The following is a 23,121-nucleotide window of genomic DNA, read 5'->3' as shown; positions in this document are numbered from 1 at the left end:
CGAATCGACCGGGTTGTAAATTTCTCGTGTTTATGGAAAACAGTCCGGGTGTCGGGGCGTAATCCTCGAAACGAGCCGCGGAGGGAAGGCCGTCGCGTCGGTCAGCCGGCCGAGCGAAGAGAGGCCCATAGCTCATTAGTCCCGCTATCGGATATGATCGGCATTCGTTCAGTGGGTACCCACCACTTCTTATTACGACGTACGAAGGGGCGCGTGTGTTGGTCGCGGCGAACGTGCTGCAGGACATTGCGGACACCTTGCTGCCCGTCGTCGGCCGGTCGGCATCCTCCGGGTGGTGGACAGGTGCATCTTATCGAGCTCAGACTTTTTTTTATCCTCGCCTCTTTCGTGCCACTCGATACCGCCCCGTCCTCCTTACTCCGGTAACGAGATTAAACCGGGGAGTAAATTTACCAAGACTGTACGACGACGATTACGGCACGTGGCACAGAAGCGACGGTACGAAAATTACGCTGTCCGTCACCTCGATTCGATCGGAATGAAATGCGCGCGGCGTTGTTGCCGCCTGATAGTTCTAAAATGTATTTCACTAACGGGGACGATCGATTTCGTGAGTACGTATGGAAATTGGTTTGTCGATTTTTCCTTGATTAGTCGCTTTCTCGTTATTGTTACAATTAGAGGAAGGGGGGAAGGTTGAGTTGACGGAGAAACGAGGGTGACTCGATCGTGCAGGCAAGTTTGTCGTGAGACGGAGATGAGGGCTCGGAGCACCTGCCGTTCGCACGCCACTCTCGACGATATTTCTACCTCCTACCTCAATGTCACTTCGACATATGAAGAGATCGAGGCGCGTGCCGTGCCGACTTTTCACTACTTTATTTTTCATCCTTTTATGATCTTGATCTTACCGCGGTTTTATTTTTATTTATAGTTCGTACTTCGTCCGATCGTCGATCTGCACGGTTCACTCTTTGTGTTTCTCGATATGTATCGCATCTTTTCAGTTACCTCAGTATCCGGTAAACGCGATGCTCTCGCTTTATTTCATCGTGACACAATTGTAACCCGTGAACTAGCAATTTTTCCTTGCCGATAGGATATATTCCGTCATGATAAATAAGTGTGAATTTTTCAGTGGCCGTTACTACAGACAAAGGGTTGGATTATACTTAATTCATTACTGCGACAAATGAATTCGTCTATTGTGACATATTTAACCTGTTTAATAGAAACTGTTCAAAGCTTAATGAACATTTACATTGCAAATAGCCGATGACTGGCAAAGTTTGGCTTACAATGTAACCTTGCACGCATAATGTTTGTTGATTGGCACTATGCGGAAATCAGAGAATCTGCTTTGCGCGCACTCGCGAGGATTCTTCTCATCGGTGAAAAATATACGCAATTTATATTTATGAAATTTGTATCGAGAGGTAAGGAAAGAGATTTAAAGAGAGGGCTTTCTGCGGCAGATTGCGCTACCGTATTTTAAGCTCAAGGATGTTCTCGGAATATGGGAATCCTGACGACCCTGAAGGTTGATTTATCGACGAGACGATCGAGGCAGCAGCCGAACGGTATGCAGATCACTAACCATTAATAACGTAAATACCCTCAAGGCAATCCATCCACGTACACGTATCGCAACTGGCTTTACAACACAGGCTTGAATTTATCATGGGTACATAGTCTTTAGCTCTCTTTATGCGCCCGCGTGGCTCGTTATATCATTTCGCGTCGAGTGTCTCAATTATTTCACTTCATTATTTCCTTTTCGTTCTTACTTTCACGTTTCACTCTAACGTTATACCTATTTCTCTTTCGCGACGCGCGTGCACGATTTGCGTTTTTACTTCTTCGTTATACACCGGCGTGATTTTCATTTATTTTCTCCTCTTCTTTTTCTCCGATTCATAATCTCCTTTTTGTTCTCCAGGTTTTTACCTCACGTTTTTTAACCCCCATTTTTTTTTTTCTGCCTCCTTCTCTACCTTCTGAAATATAATTGGCGCCGCGACGCACCTGCCTGCCCCCCCCCCCCCCCCCCCCCCCACTCCGATAACTCGGGGACGCGTGCCACCACTCACATATCAAACTGGTGCCCTGTAGCCGTGCATCGGAACCAGCGACGGACGTTCAAACCGCCTCGACTGTCGCTTGTGTCTGTAAATGTGCGTGTGCCTGTTTGCATTTACGTATGTATGTTTGGTATAACCGAAGGAGCAAAAGCGTGCAGTAGAAGCATAAATTATAATATGGACCGTAATTGAGAAACTCTTCCAATTTCGCATTTACATATAAGCCGAACGATCACACGTGATCGATAATTCGATCCGATCCGAGGGTTGCGATTTCGATCTCTTTTGCTCTTTGAAAAAGCAAATTTCACGTCAGACGGAACTAATTGTAAGATCGCGGATATCCGGACCCAAATTCTAGCTTTCTCGATCGCTGTAACTATGCAACCCAAATGCAGACGCTGATCGAAACTGATCGAACGGGATCTCTGGATCTTCTTTATACTCGCCGCAGCAGTATATGTTCCCCCGTGCAAACAGTTTCCATTTTCGCTTCGACTACACCCGAATCTAACGGGCGTTCTAAATGATCGAGATCATCGTTTCAACATCCAACTCAACCGTTCCGCGAAACGACCCAGCTTTTTTCGAAAAAACGTTCAATTTTTTTCCGATCTCGTCTCAAATCAATAATTCAATTTTCGTGTGTATAATATAACTGCTGCTGCACAATTTTGATATCGATCCTGCGGACTTCGTCGTTTGTTTTTGAAAATTGAGGCATCTTTTGATCCCTTTGCAGAATTTACAATTTTCTGTTATTAAAGAGTAACTGTACCGTTGTAAAAAAAATTCGACGAAATTCTTACATTGGAAAGCTTCACTGGTCGGTGAGATCTTTGAATCGAGAAAGTGAACTCTGTTTCGTGCTTCACTGTGAGTGATCGAACGGGTTTCGGCCGAGCTTTCGAGTCCTGATAGTCGGGAGTCTCAAGAGCTTCGACGAGCCCGACGGATGGACTCGAATAAGTTCGGAATCCATGAACGCTGTCAACACTCATTCCACCGAGTTTGTCTAGACAAGTTATAAAAAAAAGCCCCGTGCACAGGAGAAGAAGAAGAATGGAAAGGAGGAGGAGGAGGTGGAGGAGGAGGAGGACACCCGGTGTACCAGCTCCGACGTACGTTTAACGGTTCCTTTTCAAAGGACGATCCTGCACCGTTCCGCCGTTTCATCCTACACACACTTAGATACGAAATTCGAAGCGTCTTCAAACCGGCTATAAGAAATCACCGTTTCTTTTCGCTGCCTCAACCGCACCCTAAAAACTGTCGCTGCACCCTTGATCGTCGGTTTAAATGTTGAAGTTACTAAAAACCTAAGCAATTATTTGACGAAACGATGATTAAATTGGCGCGCCTAGATTCTCTTTTCCAATGCAACCAGTTCTATTTTGCATCGTGGTATAAATAAATTTTTCTTCAGGAATGGTGCGGTAGTTTGGCCTTGATTTGCAGCCCTTGGAACCTGACTCTACCCGGCTTGCCCCGCCCTGGTTGCGCTGCTCCTGTTCAGGTGGCTCACATGCGTACATCGGCGTATTCGTATTCATACACACGCGAGTAGGTACACCACCCATACCTACGTTATAATCGACGTAAGAATAACCGCGGTGCTTATAGAAGCGCGCATGGCGCGTGCCAGAGGTTCTCATTGATCGGCCTCTCCTCACCCCTAACAATTTTACCCGAAAAAGTGAACTCTTCTTTCTGAGAGAAGAATGTTTCAAAAGAAGCGAACGACGAAAGAAGGAATTTTTAAATAATATTGCATACAAGTTTATTTCTAATTCGAAAATAGGAAAACTCGAAATACGCCGAAACAAATTGCAATTATAATATTCAGGTGTAGAACATCATCCTGGATGATTTCTCCACACGTCGAATGCTTCGTTATTGAGGATTTCGATGATCGCAACGTGTGTAAGATTAAATTTCTCATCGTCGATCTATAAAATTTGATATTTTTCGTAAAGTAATTACAACAAGCCTGCAGTCGCACGGTGGCTATTTTCCTTATTCGTAAAAGTTAACTTACCACGTACGGCGTTCCCCTCGAGCGAGATATTAAACCGGGGCCTGCAGGTAAGCTCGCGCTAAGCAATAGGCACCCCAAAGTGCGTACATACAGGATTCCGTGCGTGGACGCGGGGAAAGGAAAGGTGAGCATGCGTAGCGGGGCAAGAAGGATCGGAGGTTCGGCGGGGCGGGGAACGAGGCACCCTTCCTGAGGGGGGGAGGGCTAGACTGCGCGCCGTCGTCGTGCTACGGAATGAAATAGCGCTTTGTGCGGTGTCGGGTGCGTGTGTGAGTGCATCGGGGGCCCCGGGTTGGGTACGGAATTGAACAAAAGAATCGCGTTGCACAGGGCACGGGTCCCCGATTTCCACCCCGAAATAAATTCACTCGCCTTTATACGTCGCGCCGCGTCGCCTGTGTGAATGCGTCCGTGTGCGTGATGCCCCAACATGCCCCTAAGGTGCAAGGTAGCTGCGCTACCTCGAACCTCTCGCTAATCCCCTGCCTCGGTGCGTGTAGACACGCATAAGCGTGCTTCGCGTAACCACGCATACGCACCGCGGCTCATGCAGGTATAACGAAAAATAGAAAGAAAAAAAAACTCTTGATGCACCGTAAGGCGAAAGGTCCCTGAATCAATCCGCGGAGAACCACGGTGCGCCTTTCTCTACCGGAAGTTTTACACGAAACGGCAAAAAAAGAAACAAAAAAAAAAACAAAAACCAAGAGAAACAGTTAAGCGTCAAGGGTGCTGGACTGAGAACTCATTTTTTGTTCTCTTCCGTTCGAAATCGCAAGCCTGGATCCTTACGGAACGTCGGGAAGAGGTGATACTTTAAAATTCAGTTGGAAACGCGCTGCGCGCGCACAGCGGCGACCGTTCACTCATTTGCCCATTGGCTAAAGTCGTGTGACGTCACCGAGATATGATTTCAGCGGGAAACGAATAAATTCAAACTCCTTTACGCAGGCGCATCTGACCTCTGCCAGCCATAATTCGTTCACTGATCATTCTTCGTATTCCACTGTGCAGATTGAAAGGCAAATAATATACATATATATATATATAGGATTCGGTGTAAAATTTCTTCGCAACTGCCGTCGGTCGCAGCCACGTGACCGTTGTTTACGTTTCATGTTTTTCTAATTATATGCCAAAGCTGCATTTATTTTCGGATCCCTTGGGGAGTGGACGGCAGTGACGGACGGGGCGGAGACGGTGGCACGGTGGCTATTTCCTACTTCCTCCTCATCGGACAGTGTCCTACCAGTCGTTCCTCGCGAGTCCTCGTACGAGTTCCTGCGCTCGCCTACACGCATATGTGTGCAATGGTAGTTTCGGTCTCGGACGAGCGCCAAGTTCCCTTACGGTATACCGTGCAACGGTGTCCCCCGGCGTGGGGGGATAACATATGCGGACAGATGGCTTGGTTCCCCCTCGATCCAAAAAAGCCCCCTAGGCACCCTCTACTCGGAGTGCAGAGGGAGCCGAGACACCCCAACCACCCCAACCACCACCGGAGGGTCGCAGTGGCTCTCTCCTTGGACATTTCAGAACCACTTGTTGAGCGCTCTCTTCCCGTGATGTTGGGGCAGAATTCCGGTTCTCGAGACGAGGACTTGGCCGGAAGATGGCATGCACGTTTTCGGCATCGAGAATATAAGCAGACGTAATTAAAAATGATAAGGAGGAAACGATGACGAGGGCATAATCAACCGGCGCTTGTTGTGCATACTCGATGAAAAATACATTTTAGGTAGTGCGTGTCACGTCTTGTGTACCATAACGCGTGCAAGGTGACGAGTTAAAGAGTTATTCCCTTTTCTGGAGTATTGCTTACCTCACGTTACGGTCCTTCCAGCCCGAGCCGCCGTACGTGAAATAAAGCCCGAAGGGCAGCTGGTCCCACGTCAAATACCTACTTCGGGCACGCGTTTCTCCTCGTCTCTCCCTCGGGCGCGCGCGCGCTCCTCCCATTGCGAGTGCCGGATCCTCGAGAGCCTCGGAGGACCAGAGAGAGCCACGCTTCGGCCACACGTCGCACGTAAGGCTCTCTTCACACCGAATACATTTCGTCTTATTGATAACCGATCCGTCGATTTATCACAACGCTTTCATCATCGCCTTTCGCATACTACAGGTTTATTAATTAGCTCAACTTTTGGTTCCTGAACGGACGCAGGCTTGCACACAAAATTGACATATGTGTCTTTCGAGTGTACTAACGACTTTAACGGTCCTTTAATGACCGAGACGATTAACGTAGAGGCTCACGAACGAGTCGATTCGTGAATCACACGTACTCGCAGGTTGCACAAATGCGACTTGTGGCCGAAGCACTGGTACTCCCGTTAATCCATTGCTCGATAATCCGTCGTTCTTTTTCTGTTAATTTCTTTCCTCTTCCTCGTAACCTGATTAAGTCAGACGAAGGATGAACCACATGCAAACCACACTGTCGTAATTCACGCGGAGTAGAACTGTGAAACCGGACCGAAACCGGAGTCGAAAAACTTGTCGACACTGCTGAAAATGGAAATGATATAGGAAAAATTAGTTGCACGTGTGTTTGGGTATCCCTTACGAGTATAGTTACCCGACTGTCCTGGATTACGGACGGAGACAAAGAGGTAACAAAAAAGGAAAAGGGAGGATGGAATTATCGAGTGATTCTGTACGGTCCAAAAATCAGCGAAGCGTGTGCCAGTGCAGTTGCCATTCGGAATGCATAATTGGGAGACCGCTCTAGGTGCGAATACCCATGGTGCAGTTGCATAACGAGAGGTTGCGTGCGTGTTATTACACCCAAAGATGTGAGCTCACACGAATGCGCGCAATTACCGTGTACGAAGTAGTGAGAGCGGTGAGAGAGAAAGAGAACGAGAGGGAGAGGGGAGTGGAGTGGAATGGCGGTGGCCATTGGCATTGCCATTACCATTTCCACCGCTATTGGTCGCGAACACGTGCGCAGGCACGCGTCCCAACAAAGGGCCCGCACTAGCCCACCCCCTAGATTTTCATCTCTCTCTTTCTCTCCCTATCTCCTCTGCCTTCCGTCGTTCGCTCTCCGGTCGCCCGCCGTCCCCTCGGCACAATGAGTGAGCACACACGTGTTCAAACTCCCACTGTGCACGGAACTATAACAATTTTCGAAACCTGCGTGAAGCCTTTGATTTATATAAACGAGAGTGCGTGGGGAGAGGGAGGAAGCGAGAGATTCCAATGCACGCGTTGTATTGGAACATATGGCGAAAATTCTTCGCATGGCATAGGGAATAAATTATGTACGTTGAAATTTTTTGACGGTGAGTTAATTGCCACGATGATGCAAGTTCGCTTGTAGCAACTTTCCATGTTCACGAAACTGACTATAAAAGTTTAAGTACGCGAAACTGAAAGCTTTTTCCACCACGAAGGAAAGAAATCACGTTGTGCGGCTTGCCGGAAGGCTTTCATGCGTTATCTCGAATTTTTTTTTGTCACCTTCTAAGTTTTTTGCCCAACTTTTTGTAAACTCTTTTGGCGATGAATCTCAAGCACAGATTTAACGCGGTTGGGAGACAACTGAAAGCACATGGAGGAAAGTTTGGACACGGTTAGCACGTGGCGCTGATGCTAAAGAAGCAGTAAGGAGGGATAAAGAGAGTCTGTGAAACCGAAAGAAGGAACGGAATCCCGGGATCTCGGATCCCAGAAATCCGACACTTCCGTGAGACTTGGGATATGCGCTGGGTAGTCCATATCCCATTATATTTTTTTCCTCTATTTTCTGTGGAAGAATCGAGGGAAGAGTCTATTGCCGGTGAAACTCGATATACATTGCCCGAAAAGCTCTCATTTGTACGGGATTCTTTCTCGCAGGATCAAACCGAGAATCTAGAGTATCAAGGATGAATAGATCGATCCTGCCTGCTTGTTATTCCATTTAATTTTCCTCCTTCTCGAAATCTGAATTGAAGATAAATTAATTCAGGTGAAATGATAAAGGCGTTCAGAACGTTGCCTCGCCGGCTTCTACAAGCGTTGAGAATCAATCAGGAAACCATAATCTATGGAAATGGGTATTTCGGAAAGGCCAAGAGAAATTCATCCACCCCCTCTTCCATAAATCACAACTTTAACCCGTCATTAATATTCTAACCCCCGTTAACAACCCGCACGTGTGTTGCCACCCTGACTCACCGAGAGTCATGGATAAGCGTTGATACCTATAAGCGCCCTTTTCACTGGGCCCGAAAAGGCTCTGAGGTGACGCAGCCAGTCAACAGCCGCTCGTTCGGCTCACGCTGCTCTTGGACGAAGAAACATTTCCTCTAGTTTTCCAACCCGGAATCGAATTCAGTTGGAAAATGTTGAAAAACAGAAACGTTGAAGGGCTGCCCCATCTGCGCCGGTCCCGAAACGAGTAGCGGACTGGTTAGTGGCGCGGATTAAAGTTCATAAAGGTTCACACAGACCCCGAACCCACTTTATATTTTGTGTTGTAAATTGTGCCGCGCCCCGGCCGCGAGGTGCAGGGTTCGTTCCCCGATCAAGAATTGGCCTGAAATCTAGTGCTCGAACATGCACAGAGCACGGCTATAAGCGTGTGTTGGTACTAGGTACCCACCTAGGTTCGTTTCATTCTGGTTCATCCTGTGCCTCGCGTACCCCGCGCGAGGGAATTGAGCCTAGACGAGAGTCGCGGCATTTTACGATTGCAGACCTTTCCATTCTTTTATTATACAGGGCGCATTGTGCAGGAGTAGGTAAGGCGGTCCCTAGACTGACTGGCCTAGATTATATTCAAAATTAAATCAGCCTCGTGAAAAGTTCCGAGCCTGAAACGCCGGGTCTTACCTGTGGTGAAAAATCCGGTTTAGCCGGACGCGATTCGGTCCGATTTTTTCATCCGCGACGCGACTTCGTCGGGGAAAATCGAGAGTCCGGGGCAGGAAGACGCGGGGCGGAAAATGGTTGCGGAAAAATGCAAATCACGAAATCCATTTGTTAGCTCCTATCGCCCCGAGATCTCGCTTTCCTCGATCCACGATCCGTTCGCCAGACCCCATTACAGATCGTAATGCAATATTCGGTCGATGGGCGAATGCTCGGTCGTACATACAAATGTGCGTGCATGCGTGCGGCGGAGATAACTCGCGTAAGTGGGCCTGTGTAAACTCTACGCACACTGTGATACGCGACACGTATGGTTCCGACGGGCATTATACCGGCAGCCTCCCTCGGGCATATGGTCGCTCCCCTTTATTTCCAGTTCCGGGGGCTGCAGGGGAGACGGGAAAACACGGGGTACCCTGAGGGAGACAGCCCGGTGGCGCGTGCTCGAAATCCCCACCACCGAGCTACGGGCCCCTCGACGTATCCCCTAATGCCAGCCTGCTCTGTACCCCGCAAAATGCTAAGGCTATAACCCATCTAGTCGATGTCGACTCATTCTCAATTCAGACGCCATGCAGTGCGAACCAAGTTGTGATACCATCGGTTGTCGGATCGACCCACCAACAGTCGCGACTCACCGTCTGCACGGGGTTCGCACCTTCGTTCACTGATCGTGAAATTTTTAATCATCCCGTGCAACTAACCGCGATTTGATAACCGGTGAAAAGTTTCACCCGCTCTTCGCAACGGTCGAACACCCTTCGTGGATAAAACTCGCAGTGAATTCGTGACCAAAGTTCATCGCAGCTTGATCCGATAATCGGACTACCGACCAAGCCTGTGTTGTGTGTGGCGTTAACAGTTCTTTCGTTGTTCGTCGGATACAATAGACATTCAGTTCCTGATATCGGAGGAGGAAAAACACAGTGCACGAAGCGTCGGGTACTTAGTCAAGGTTTCCTCGAACGTTCGGTTACAACGGGCCTCGAGTGTGTGGACAAATTCCAAGTTGACAACCGTCGGAATAGATGGTGACCTCATGCTTTACTTAACCAACGACACAACGAGACAATTAGAGTGTAGTTTAGGCCACCGAGAGAATAAGATGTGTTTGAATCGTTTGTAAACGTAAACTCGTAGCGTGGTGGCAACGAACTCGTCTCTCGGTCTCCGTATGTGATCACGAATCACGATACCGATTTTTCTCTTTTTTTTCTCCGTCCTAATTTACAGTCAATTCTGATTTAACATCGTTCCACTGCCCTCTCCTTCCTCATCCTCAGTTCTCCGCAAGTCTGACTCTTTTCACGAATCGTCCGTAATCGGCGTAATGAAAACCGCGAAAACATATTCCGTCCAATAAAAAAACCTCGCAAGGAATTTCCAACTTTTTCACCATCATCCGTTTGCTTTTTTCACACTCGGTGAGAAAAACAAACTGGCACGATGACGACGATGGGTGTCACGGTCTTCTGCAACCGGTTGCAGATAAACGGGGGCGATCAGGAACAGCTGATGCTCTTGCGGACGCTGCAGGACAACGAGACCAACATTTTGAGTAACCAGCCGCACCTGATAGTACCAAAGACAACCAGCGCGTCGAGTGCCAGCGTTTTGCCGCCTTACGATCCGTCGCGGTTGAAAAAGCACGGAAAGAACGGACAACCGCCGCCGGTTGCGGTTGCGCGGAGAAACGCGCGGGAAAGAAACCGCGTCAAGCAAGTCAACAACGGGTTCGCCACCCTCAGGCAGCACATTCCTGGACACATTGCCGCCGGCTACGGGGACCGGGGGAAAAAACTGTCCAAGGTTGAGACCCTCCGTATGGCCGTCGAGTACATCAGGGGGCTGCAGCGGCTTCTCGCCGAGGCTGACGGACTGGAGTACGACCCCAACACTGGAATGGGACAAAACGTACCTTCACCGACCAGCAGCATCATCTCCTCGAGCCATAACGGGTCCGGGGAACGACTCGTCCTCGACGACGAGGCCGACGACGAGGACGTCAAGCCCCCGCCCTGCTTGAGGTAAGACATGTCTATAATAATTCATTCTAGCAGACATTCAGGTTCCTCAAGGAACTTCCGTCACTCAATTCGGTCGAGAAATATTTACGGTTACTTCGAACTTTGACGCTATTCTTTTGGTCATCAATTTCACTTGATCACAATTAATTGGGGATAGTGTAGAACTGATGTTTTGAGATGTGAGAATATAGAGTTGGCTCTTTTTAGGTGATATATAGATCCCAAAACCCGACAAAATTCATCGGAGTGACCTGTTTGCGATGAAACCAAACCTATACCCTCGATGTTGCAGCGGTTCTTTGTTCCTAGATGATAGTGAATTTCTGAATATAGGTTGTCGCCGATGGTTGAATCGCCAGGGCCAGAATTCTACCCAGCGTCGGTCGGAGACGAGGAGAACCTCGAGCCCTTGGACGCGACGAGGGTGCTGACCCATGGTAACCAGGTGTTTTCTCGTCTCTCGCCGACTCCCGCGCCTTCGCCATGCGAGTACTACACCCAGAACGAGGAGAACCTCGAACCTCGAGCCCCACTCTCGCCGTATAGCGGGGGTGACAGCGAGGAGGGTGGTACCGTATACGCAGCCAGTCCCGAGGTCTTCTCCGGGGCTCTTTATTACAAACAAGAACTTCCTGGCACCAGCGATGTGATGGACGTTGTTAGCTGGTGGGAACAGGAACAGGGGCGACTCAATCAACACGCGCAGCATCTGACGCATGCGTGAATTATTTAATCGAGATGTCGCGTCGCCGATCTTACGGTGAGTAAAGATTCACTGCTTTATTGCTCAACTTTGGGTCCTGAGACGTAACCAAGTTGTTACAGACCGCGCCTTATGATTGGCGACACATTTTTTCATCAACCGATTTTGAATGGTCAATCCTCGTCAGTAGGTACTACGAAATTATACACATTGGTACGACGAATTGATTGTATGGAAGAAATATAGATTCAGTCGCGTTGTTATTTATTCACGACGGCCAATTTTTTGACCGTAATGAAGAGAATTTAGTGATACGAGAGATCGAGTTTCGGCATTTTCGATTCGCGTGATTGGTTATTGATAGCGACAGTATCGAACAAACTGACTTTCTTGTCCCTCATTCAATTTGAATTTGTGTCAGAAGACCGAAAGGCTTTAAGAAAGTGCGAACACCGTTTCGTATGATTGAAATTTTTTTCGTCATCGTGAAAAATGAGCGTTGTTGCATAAAATAATTACAACGCGGAGACCGGACCTGTAATTTCTGTTCGTCGATCGACTTCGGCAGCGTTGACGCGATGTCAAGATGAATTTGAGGGCGAGAATGGCCTGGATGAGACGTTGCCCGGATCAGGTTCGAGTGGGCCGCGTTACTTCTTCTCATTTGTAATTCGAACGATATAGTTAGTTAGTTATATGTTGTACCTTCCAAGCGGACATACTCGGGCGGATCGTGAAGGTAGGCAGGTATAACGCGCGTGCCACTTAACGCATGAGGGGCAGGAGATCGCGAGCTCCCGATACGAAGTCGTACATTTAAGTCGTATATTTAAGCGATGCGTTGATCGTAAACAGCTCTTCGTAATTTCGACTTTTAATTTTATGCTGGCAAAAAATTGCCTCGTAACTGACAGCAGTCGCTCCTTCTCTCTATATCTCTCTCTTTCTTTCTTTCTCTCCTTATTTTCATCTCGATCGACGCGAACAACTTTCGTCGAGGAGCTGGAAGCCGGGGGTCGGCGAGAGTCAATTAGCATCGCCTTACCAAACAGCGAACCGCCCCAACCGCCACTATTAAACCCAGTCGATCCGACTTCTTCGTCTTCTTCTTCCACCTCCTCCTCCTCTTCCTCTTCCTCCTTCTCTTTCTCCTACTCCTCCTCGAAGTGCGCTGCGTTTTACTTTATTGCAAATAATTACCCTCTGCGGGACCACCGTCGCGGCGAGTAGCGTCGACACCTGCGGCTGCAACTTCCCGGAACGTTCATATTCGGTGCCACGTGGCCGATTTTACTTCGCGAAGTTACGCTGAGTGAGAAATCGTGTATTACCACGGGTCGGCACGTGCTACTTGCAAGAGCATGGCTTCGTCGAGGCGACTCGCAGGAGAAGAGAGAAAGGTGAAAGGGCCCGCATACGTTGGCCGGTAAAAATGTCCACACCAACTTCCAAAACCTGCAGCAACTCGAGTCGTCTAATTCGAAATCGTGGCACGAAGGTGGGAACGATTTTTCGAAATTCGTTTGTGGTCCGAGGGCAGCCCGCAAACCGGAAGTGGTCCGTGACAGCCATGTGCCGGAAAGACCGAAATAGCGGCGTGACCCGGTCCATCCAAGCCAGTCATATCCCTCTCACTCCCTTTCCGAAAATTTTTAAAAGTCGAGTGTGTCAGCTAGTCGCGGTTCCATGTAAGCGGTATGTGGAAGCGGATTACAAACGCGCGGGGTTGAGAACGCCATATGCAGCCGCAAACCGCAAACTATAAATACATTCGGAGTAGACATTCGAGGCTGGACGTGGAGCTGCGACGTTGCGCGAGTTACCGAAACGAGTACCATATGGGCTAGGAACACAACTACGGCACGGTAAGAGGTCAGCCAAGAGTGCCATATGCTTGCCGCCAGATCGGCAATCCAACGGCACCGATCCTTGGCGATTTCGTCCTCGTCGAGGAGGTAAGCCCGTCTGCGGTATAATTCGAAATGGAAACGAAATGAGTTTACGATTCCGTCCAATTTCCTCCAATTTCGTTCAACTCCAACGGGTCATCTACGGAAACTTGTGGTCCACAACGGAAATACGGCGCCTCTCACATCCCCGGAGGATTCCGACTATGATCCGTGGTACGTAATCCGTAATTTAACTTTTCAACAACGTAGCCGTGCACGCTGCTTCGTTTCGTAGATACGAAGCCCGCTTTAACATGCCGGTAATGTATATTGATAAGAGAAGACGTGTCGTCCGAGTGTCGCGCCTACAACCATGCGGGCTCTTCACCAGCATAATTCTACAAACGACTTAGCTCTTTTGTTTCGTATACCATTCCTCTGTAAACCCGTGTAAAACCCGTTGCCGGCTAACACGCGTTGGCTCGGAGCTGCTGGTCCGAAGGCTCAACGTTCGAGGACAAACCGGCACTCACAATTATCCTTGAACTCTAATGACGTGACGGTGAAAAATTTTCAACTCCGAATTTCGCGAGCTCATCATACTTGCGTGAGTTGCTCGAGTCTAAGAATCACGCGATTTCGGCAATAAAATTTTTAAAGATTGTGGGAAGCTGTTTCGAAATCACTTTCGACGCTTTTCATCGGAAGACGCTTCACCTTGAATCGTCATTCGTTTGGTTATTCCATGCGGTTCCTTCGACGTCGATCCCTCAGCAGTCCAAGTTTTCGACTCGTTTATCGGACGATCGGGTACTTGGGTAGCGTCAACCCGTGAACAGACTCCAGCAGTCGGGCCATTCGCGTTGGTCCCACTTTAGATAGCGCTTCAAGCTCTTCTGATCCGCTCTGGTTTATCCGGTTCACACACAGCTTCTGTCCTGGGCCGGTAAAATTTTTCTTTTCAGTTCAAAGGCAGCGGCAAAATTCAGCAGAAGCTTCCCCGTTCAGTCTTTGGAGATTTCGACCGCCTTGGACACGTCACACATCGCTGCTTACCCACGATTCTATCTCTACTCGAGCGACATTCTTACACGGATACTCCAGCACTCGGTCCTATGCACAAACACGTCGTGATCACCCCGACCTCTTGGGGGCATTCGTTAATTTGTACAATTATAAAGTGAGGTCATCTCGCCGTTTACGAGCACGGTCTTGCCGCGGCAAATTAATTTATCAAATTCTTTTCTCAATTTTCATTTCCACCGCAGACGGTTGTGTCTATTCGTTACAGTAAGTATTTACGATATACACTTGACGATTTTTTCATACGATTTTATTTTTCTTCGTTGAATTGAAATTTTATGGGACATAATATATTTGAATTTCGAATTTTTTTGTAAGGTGTAGCAATTTGAAATAATGTAATAAATCGACTACTTCGGAGACAAACATTATTGTTGGTATGGTAATTACGTATAAAATTTTATCAAAGATGAGTTTTTCCGTGAAACATCGCTAGAAGGAAACTCGATATTTAACTATTTCAGTAGATCCATTAGGAGTGTCGCGTCAAAACACTAATATTTCAAAAACCCGGAGTGTCGCATCCCCGGCATTTCCGTTTCTACCGGAAAATCGTCGTTCCCCTGGGTTTGGAACAGCACGTGGAATGGAGTGGGGGGGTTTCTTCTCTCTTGCACTCAGTGCCACATGTTGCAGCCCCGCATGAGAATCACTTGGATTCCCGATCCGAACTCCGGCGATGAACTCTTCGCGGTCCTTTTGCTCGATGACGCGTGCCCGGCTCGTCGGATCTTCTGATCTTGCTCTCCGACTCTCCGAAGATTGTACGACGCCGTCTTCTCCAGAATTTCGAGGAGCGTGAACAGTGCCCGAAGCCTCGTCACCCGTGATCCGAGCCTGTTTCAGATCCCTTATCGAGATCCCGAGGGAAGAGTGTACCTGTCCGTGTATTATACAGGGTGGAATAAAAATAAAGAAAAAGGAAAAAAAATTCAGGCCGACTGTTCTTGCGTCGAAACTGAAGGCTCACGTGGCTATGCTCTCCTCGCCACTCTCTCTCTCTCTCTCTCTCTCTCTCTCTCTCGATTCTCTTTTTCCCCACCCAGTTTTCCTAGCGTCAAAGAAGATGCTGCGCGTTTGTGTGCATTTGTGTCACCAAATAGAATTTATCTTTCCCACGACCTCAAGGGCCGTAAAGGAAGAACTTGGGTGTCGATGCGTATTTCAATAAAAATTTTGTAAATTCGACCACGGTCTCTCGTTCTGGCGGATTAATTTTCCCTCTTTCTCTTTTTCTCTCTCTCTCTCTCTCTCTCTCTTCTCCCTTCTCCCTTCTTTTCCTACCGTTTCAGGTAAAATTTCAATTTCCCCACGTGTATCCTCGATCTGACACGACACCGTCCCCGTCTCGCATGACAATGAAATACTTTTGCTCACATTGTGTCTTCCGCGGGACAGAATGCAGCGTATATCGGGCTGCACAATGGCTCGAGGAAACGGCGAACGGTTGGGAGATGAAGTAGCTTGTAGTTGCGCGAGTGAGATTTAGGGAAAAGAGAGAAGGAGGGAGAGAATATTCTCGGATGGATCTCGTTCTCTGTATCCACGCATTGTTATGGAAATTCCTTAGAATCGAAATTTCGGAAGTAGATTTTTCTTCGGGATCACTCGGGGAAAACTTTTTCAGTTATCAACAAAAAATCAATTTGTTACCGTCTATGTCGACTAATCGGTGACCCAGAAATACGACCAAAAAATTGCAGCGTTAATCGCTGGAAAAAAATACGAAAAGATAACATCGTTTTTCAACCAATATTTCGGAACAGTCACGCAATAATAGAAAAATGATTTTGCAAACATTACAAAATGATTCTACTGTGTGGATTTGCGATTTCGCATTTTCAACTGAACCTCTCAAATTTTTTTAACAAACGTTTTCTCCGAAAGGACTAAAATAGTTTTGTTTCGACGGGATAGAATAATAGAATTAATTTTTTTGGTTGCATTGAAAAAACGTGATTTGGATTGTGCAGTGATCCTATAATTTATATACAATAACACACTTTTACCAGTGACAATTAAAAATTTTTCTAAGTGTGGAGAAAAGCAAAACTCGAGTACTATTTCTATTCCCTCGCTTCCTCTTCGTTACTTAGTTTCCTGTTTTCCTTGTTTCTCGAAATTTACGACATTTCTTTTTATTTTCTTTTCCGTTCGATCGATTCTCCGGAACTCCACCTGCTGAAAAACTACGACAGACGTAATTAATCTTCCCTCTTCTTTTCATCCGTTTCTCTCTTTCTCCGTTTCTCAAGCCTGGCAGCCAGTTGGGACCCTGCAGGGCACCGTGCAGAAGACAGTTGCGTCATCTGGTGCCGTCCTCCCCGCGCAGCCCTTGCCAGGAGCGACAGAAGCTAGATAGCGGATCTTGAGGCTGTTTATTCTCCTTACGTCGCGTCACTCCTTAAGTACAGGGTCCTTCCGACAACCCAGATCCATTTTCTTTACTTTTTATGCATGCATTACACTTTACGGTTCACTTCCCCAACAAAAGGAGAACGATAAACAAAATTTGCGTCAGCTTCAAAACTAATAAATAAATTTGATGGATGATAGAAGAAAAAGATATGAACGAAGAAAATTCGCTAGTTAAATTGACAGAGTCTATAAATTAATATATCCAACAAACAGGCTTAGTGCGTTAAGAGAATTGATTCATACATTTACCTGAATATTTTTTCGACTAATAACGCCTCCTGTTTTTTGATTACAGTTCAACATCTGGGGTCGGACATTTTTTCATGACCGAAATGCGAGAAGGTGCCGGAGAGAATCCACGATCTCAAAAAACTTTTTTTCAACAAAAAGCTCTAAAGTTATAATTCTAATTTTCTTTGAAACCATAGGACGTATTTTCTAACCACACACATGACACAAAAGGGTGTTGAGAGAATTACGGAATGTAATCACTATCTCAAAACACGCGCAGATGGTTATAAAGTGAAACGAAGCAGACAAAGAAAAAAAAAATCCTTTTATCTATCATTTATATATTTTATTTTCATATAAGTTCAGTATTATATCCAAAGGCAACAATAGACGTAAATATTCCGTGATACTTGGAGCTAGTACTTATCCGTTACTTAGCATCGTCCATAATAATCACCCCAAACGAATATAACTAACTGAAAAGTGTAGACTCGTCTGATTCGTTGAAGAGAAAAAAAAGTTCGTCAACTGCAAATATTTTTATACTTATACACGCGTTGAGCCCCATATTTTAGTAACGTTTATCGTAGTTATAACACATGTTCCAGTTGATTTGTAAATATTCTTATAAACTCCCAAGTGCCTATAGTTTACTAGTCTTATAAGATGTCAGTGAAATTGCAAAATGATATTAAAATTAAGTTATAATTATGTAAGTTATACACGCATGTATGTAACATAGCAGGCCATTGTAGGCACGACGAGTACTAGTAGATTCTACGGAAGAACGATTATTCTTTGACAATATGCAACGTACATCTACATAATATATCGGTATAAGTAATTCGCTTTGCATTCCAAAGGATGACAGAGGTGTTAAATATTTTTGTTCCCGTGCTTTTACTCTCGGAAATACCTTCCGGTCACGAATGGAACCGCAAATGTTACGCCAATGATATTTTTTTAATCGGATAATCAACGCAACGATCACTTCCGGCGAAATACGATAAATCCAAGACCGCATCATATCATTCAGAATTGTGTATTTTGAAATACGGTGAAATTAATTTAATCAAAAGGGTGTAAATACAAGTGCCTTCATTAAAACGATTATACCTAAGCTAAGTTTATACATTTTACAAGACTATTTTGTACTTGATATTTTTTTACATTATCGAATATTTAAAATACATCCTAATATTTATTCAGGGGTGAAAATAATCATTCAAATTACAATTTGTGATTGAGTTACACGCACACGATCGTTTTAATCCGCTATGCCTCGCGCTGTTGATCCGTAATGAAATTGTTTGTTGCGTATAGCTCATTTTTATGCACGTTAAAAATGACTCACGGCATTGAACAGGCCTTGCCGACAGGTAATGAGTTGTTCTTTTTCGCTGGCGACAGGGGAGCCGGAAATAAGCGCGGGCCGGAAATGACGTGTGTAACCCCTGCGTAGAACGTGCCCGGAAGCCGACCCTCGAGACGGATAGGAAAAAACACAACAAAACTGAATTAAAAAGAAAAAAAAAAAAAACCCCGAGCACTCGGGCGAAACCAATTCAACAAAATTACCAAATTATCAAATTACGCAACTGTAACCGCGGAACGCCGGCTCGCTTTTAATCGTGGATTTACGGGTTTTTCCTCATCGGTTCTCGATAAGGGATGTTTTTTCTTTCGCAATCCCACTCTTGTGATTATCACAAATATTCGTTGGATTCAGGTTCACAAGTCTGAGTAAAGGATTTTTCCGTATTACAAATATCACGCTAACAATAAGCCGTGCGGCGGGTGTACACGGGAATTCTTTTCTATCAATATACAGCGCACTCTCTCAATAGCGCCGCGCAGAAAATGCAATGGTGCTGTTATTTCTATTACCGCATAAATAAAAACTTATTCCCATTTAAACTATTGACAAACAAGTATATTTTCAAGCTAAAGTAAAATGAAATGGGACCGTAAACAATGTGTCTGCACCTGCGTGAGAGGCTGACCCTAATGAGAGAGCTTGCGACTTTTTTGGGTAGCGACCCTCGTGCGAAGTTAACTGGTGGGGGGCATCCGATTCCTGAAAAAATCGCATCCCTTCTTGTACTATCACGGCCCTATTAAGAGAGTGCCCTTTATTTTCAAATTTTCTCACCGATGGCACCACAACCTGGACCAAAGAAATAATACAACTCGCAACGAAAAGCTCAAAACTTGTAATGAAATTTGAAAATTTTATGCTTGTTTTTTGTAATATAATCTTCATCCGAATTCGAAAAGCTCGAATACTGTCCAGTTTTCTGGGAATTCAAGCTCAAGTTAGACTGTGTAAAAATAAGTCATGTGTACGTTGGGTTGCCTAAGGTAAGGCGGTGGAGTTAAGCAACTTTGAATGCAAAGCCTATCTGGTTAGATGGGTCAATGAAGAATATATCCGCAACGTAGTAACCCGCAATGCGATTATAAAAATAAATTGCGGCCTTGTTTTGAAAATCAAATAATTGGGCGTGAAAAGTTATTTGTCTGTTTGCATTTCGATTACGGTATTTCGATTGGGGAAATTAAACACGTCACTTAGTATTGGCATTCTTAAAGCAATGAAACGAACCTTATTTCGTTCGTGTCAGGGTTAAGTCATTCTGCTGCTGTGGTTTATGGCATTACCGAGTGGAAATATACTTGACGCATTTACGGGCAAGCTTTATATAAGATTCCGACATTCGGGACTCGCACTTCAATCGCGCTTCTGCCTTTCACCGTAACAGTTTGGTCGCAACTTTCCGCTGCCATTGCAGCATTATTCAATTTACTCGACGCGTAATTACGAACGCAGACAATCACATTAAGCGCTACATTTTACACCAGTTCAGTGCTTGATCTCCGTCTTTTAGTCACATAATCTAGCCATGGCTGTATTTTATCTCCTTTTGATCCTGAGTGCAATTTTCGGAGCAATTTACTATTACTTGGAAAATTCGAGAATCGTTAAAATGGGTCACCTGATACCAGGTATGCATCGGAAATAAGCTTTGACATTCCCAGAGGTATTATAGTCACTCACAAAGTGGATTTGCGACCAGGCAATGAATGTTTTTCAAATTTGGTTCATAAGGTTGATGTGCTTTCAGGACCACCGACTGTACCGTTCCTAGGTAATGCACTTATAGTGTTGAACGTAGAACCCACACAAATAATCGACAAGCTGTCGAAATTTGCTTCGTACGGTAAAGTGATCAGAGCATTCATGGGTCCATTATTGTACGTCTTCATCATAGACCCGAAGGATATCGAGATCATTTTAAGCAGTCACGTGCACATCGACAAGTCCTTTGAATACCGGTACTTTTCAGACTACCCAAAACTTAGCCAGTCCCCGTAAGATGAAGCATAATTCTTGGTTGTCTGCCGTAGGTTTTTCAAACCCTGGCTCGGCGAAGGCTTGCTCATCAGCACCGGTGAAAAGTGGAGGTCGCATCGGAAAATCATCGCACCAACCTTTCATTTGAGTATCCTCAGAACATTCGTGCCGTTATTCTACGAGAACAGTAAAGTCTTAGTATCGAAGATGCGGGAGGTAGTAGGCAAGGAATTTGATTGTCATGATTACCTGTCTGCTACTACCGTCGACATTTTGTTGGAAACAGCCATGGGCGTCAAAGACACTAAGATGGACGGAGCAGGCTTCGAATACGCGATGGCAGTTATGAAGTGAGTCTTCTTCTCAAGGGTTTGAGATGCATTTCGTAATATTGTGATATCAGCGATTCGTAAAAAAGTTATATCTTTGTTCAACAGAATGTGCGATATAGTTCATCGGCGGTCATACAAGTTGTGGACACGTTTTGACTTCTTTTTTAATTTAACCAAGCCTGCCAAAACGCAAGAAAAATTATTAGGTACTATTCACGGCTTGACTAACAATGTGATAAAAGAAAAGAGGAGTAAATACGACGCGATGGCGACACAAGATAAAATACGAATCAAATCAGTCGACAGTTGTAAGAATATTGAACCCGAAGTTTTCGAAAAAAATTCAACCGAGGAGAAAGTGGGGTATGATTATGTTAGAGACGACCTGGACGATATTGATGAGAATGATGTCGGTGAGTTCGTAGCACGTTTCTCTGTTCTACGCCCAGTAATGATGGTTTTAAATTTACGGCGATAAAGTCTGAAAATTCTTATAACCCAGGGGAAAAGAAACGGTTGGCATTTTTGGACTTGATGATGGAACTCGCCCGGAATGGGGCAAATTTAACCGACGTAGAAATAAAGGAAGAAGTCGATACGATTATGTTTGAAGTGAGTTTGATGAAGGATATACCGATATCATTAATTCCGGTTGTTTATGAAGTCTGATGTAATTTCAGGGACACGACACAACGGCTGCTGGATCGAGTTTTGTTCTGTGCTTGCTTGGATATTACCAGGACATTCAGGTTGGTGCTAATAATTGGTCATGTGTTTGAAAAAATTGTGTTGAACGTGCGACGTGAGAAGATAATAGGTGAAACACGGATTAAAGTCGTAGATGGATCTCATCGTTTTCTTTAACTTTTTTTTTTTTTTCTTCAGGAAAAAGTCTGTCAAGAATTGGACGAAATTTTTGAAGGTTCGGACAGGGAGACGACGTTCAACGACACTTTGGAAATGAAGTACCTCGAGAGAGTGATTTTGGAAACGCTCAGGCTGTTTCCTCCAGTTCCATTGATCGCGCGAAAGCTCAATGAAGACGTCAAGCTCGGTATTCAATGGATTATTTCGAACGATTTAATCTTTCGTAAAAGAGAGCTACCGGAAAGAAAGATTAACTGTCAATCATTTCAGTAACCGGAGGCTACGTTATACCCGAAGGAGCCACCGTTTTGATACCGCCGTATCAGGTTCACCGGCAAGAGGAGATTTATCCGAATCCGGAACAGTTCAATCCGGACAATTTTTTACCCGAGAATATGCAGCAGAGACACTACTACGGCTTTATACCTTTCAGTGCCGGACCTAGGTGAGCTTAAGTTTGCTTCCGTGATTACGAAAATCTCGGGATTCACCACGGAAATAAATATTTTGGAAACAGATCCTGCGTCGGGAGGAAATACGCGATGTTGAAGCTCAAGGTTCTGCTGTCAACTGTCCTCCGGCATTATAAAATCCTGTCAGACGTACCGATAAAGGAGTTCCACCTTGTGCCTGATATCATACTGAAGCGAGCGGATGGATTTCGGATTAGGATCGAACCGCGTAATGCTCGTGTGAGGTCTGAATCGCATTCTGCCCATTAAATTGATAACGTTTTTTGGCAAGTGAGGTGGGAAACATGGTTGTCAGTTTTCATTCCGGTCACTGTTATTCTCGGCTAACCTGCAGCTTTATTTTGTGTCCCATATTCTGTAGTAGGTATAAGGAAACGATGTATCTCCCGTTGTGAATTTCTTTTCACACCATGAATAAATGTTCTATTTCTCATAACAACAGCGTCGGTAAAACTCGGTCATCGAATGATAAAGTAGTCCTGTGCATGATTTGCAACTTTTTTTTTCACCCGTGTATTAATTTACCATCACGATTACTTGAATGTATCAGCAGATCACTTGATTGATCAAAACTGTTCGTATACATTTCTAATAGGCTTAGAAAGTATAAGTAGCAAAGTTCGATTTGCATACGTAATTAAAAGGTTAAACGGAAGCGGCAACCACTAGCAGGTCAAGATATACGATGTATACTAAGTGTATGCATGGTTGAGTATTTTTTATGAACGTAAAAAGTTAAAGAACTGTAGAAATGCCTGTAACGTGATGCGTTTATTTTTCTAACCATGAGCAAAAGCCGCATT

General features: G+C 45.5%; 2 protein-coding genes across 5 annotated transcripts in view; both read left to right on the top strand.

Annotated features, from left to right (window-relative positions):
- The window catches only part of LOC107222420 (achaete-scute complex protein T8-like), a 130,414-nt gene extending 111,920 nt beyond the window's left edge, over positions 1-18,494 (top strand). For 2 of the 4 annotated variants that reach the window (XM_046744387.1, XM_015661781.2), the window contains 3 exons: positions 10,429-10,967; positions 11,301-11,727; positions 17,356-18,494. In XM_046744387.1, coding sequence (XP_046600343.1) covers positions 10,456-10,967; positions 11,301-11,691 — 903 coding nt within the window. In that variant the 5' untranslated portion in view covers positions 10,429-10,455 and the 3' untranslated portion in view covers positions 11,692-11,727; positions 17,356-18,494. Of the gene's footprint in view, positions 1-9,530; positions 10,968-11,300; positions 11,728-16,897; positions 17,051-17,355 lie in introns of those variants that run through there. The other 2 variants (XR_006905122.1, XM_046744386.1) reach the window with 2 other exon arrangements.
- A 1,529-nt stretch (positions 18,495-20,023) lies between these two features.
- Positions 20,024-22,754, top strand: LOC107222429 (cytochrome P450 4g15). Its single transcript, XM_015661799.2, has 9 exons — positions 20,024-20,297; positions 20,417-20,627; positions 20,700-20,996; positions 21,084-21,391; positions 21,481-21,590; positions 21,659-21,727; positions 21,864-22,032; positions 22,116-22,290; positions 22,363-22,754. Exons 1-9 carry the CDS (start codon positions 20,195-20,197, stop codon positions 22,565-22,567), a joined length of 1,647 nt encoding a protein of 548 aa, XP_015517285.1. The 5' UTR covers positions 20,024-20,194; the 3' UTR covers positions 22,568-22,754.
- Positions 22,755-23,121: the final 367 nt, after the last annotated feature.

Source organism: Neodiprion lecontei, chromosome 6 (assembly GCF_021901455.1).
Source record: "Neodiprion lecontei isolate iyNeoLeco1 chromosome 6, iyNeoLeco1.1, whole genome shotgun sequence".
Taxonomy (NCBI): Eukaryota; Metazoa; Arthropoda; class Insecta; order Hymenoptera; family Diprionidae; genus Neodiprion; species Neodiprion lecontei.
Note: the sequence above shows the minus strand (reverse complement) of the source record. Positions and strands in the feature narration are given on the sequence as shown.

What these genes read in the sequence shown, in the direction of transcription:
- LOC107222429 (XM_015661799.2), top strand. Translation starts at nt 20,195, where the DNA reads ATGGCTGTATTTTATCTCCTTTTGATCCTGAGTGCAATTTTCGGAGCA. An exon ending in GACAAGTCCTTTGAATACCG is followed by an intron (nt 20,628 to 20,699) that starts GTACTTTTCAGA and finishes TGTCTGCCGTAG; the next exon opens with GTTTTTCAAACCCTGGCTCG. An exon ending in CAATGAAGACGTCAAGCTCG is followed by an intron (nt 22,033 to 22,115) that starts GTATTCAATGGA and finishes CAATCATTTCAG; the next exon opens with TAACCGGAGGCTACGTTATA.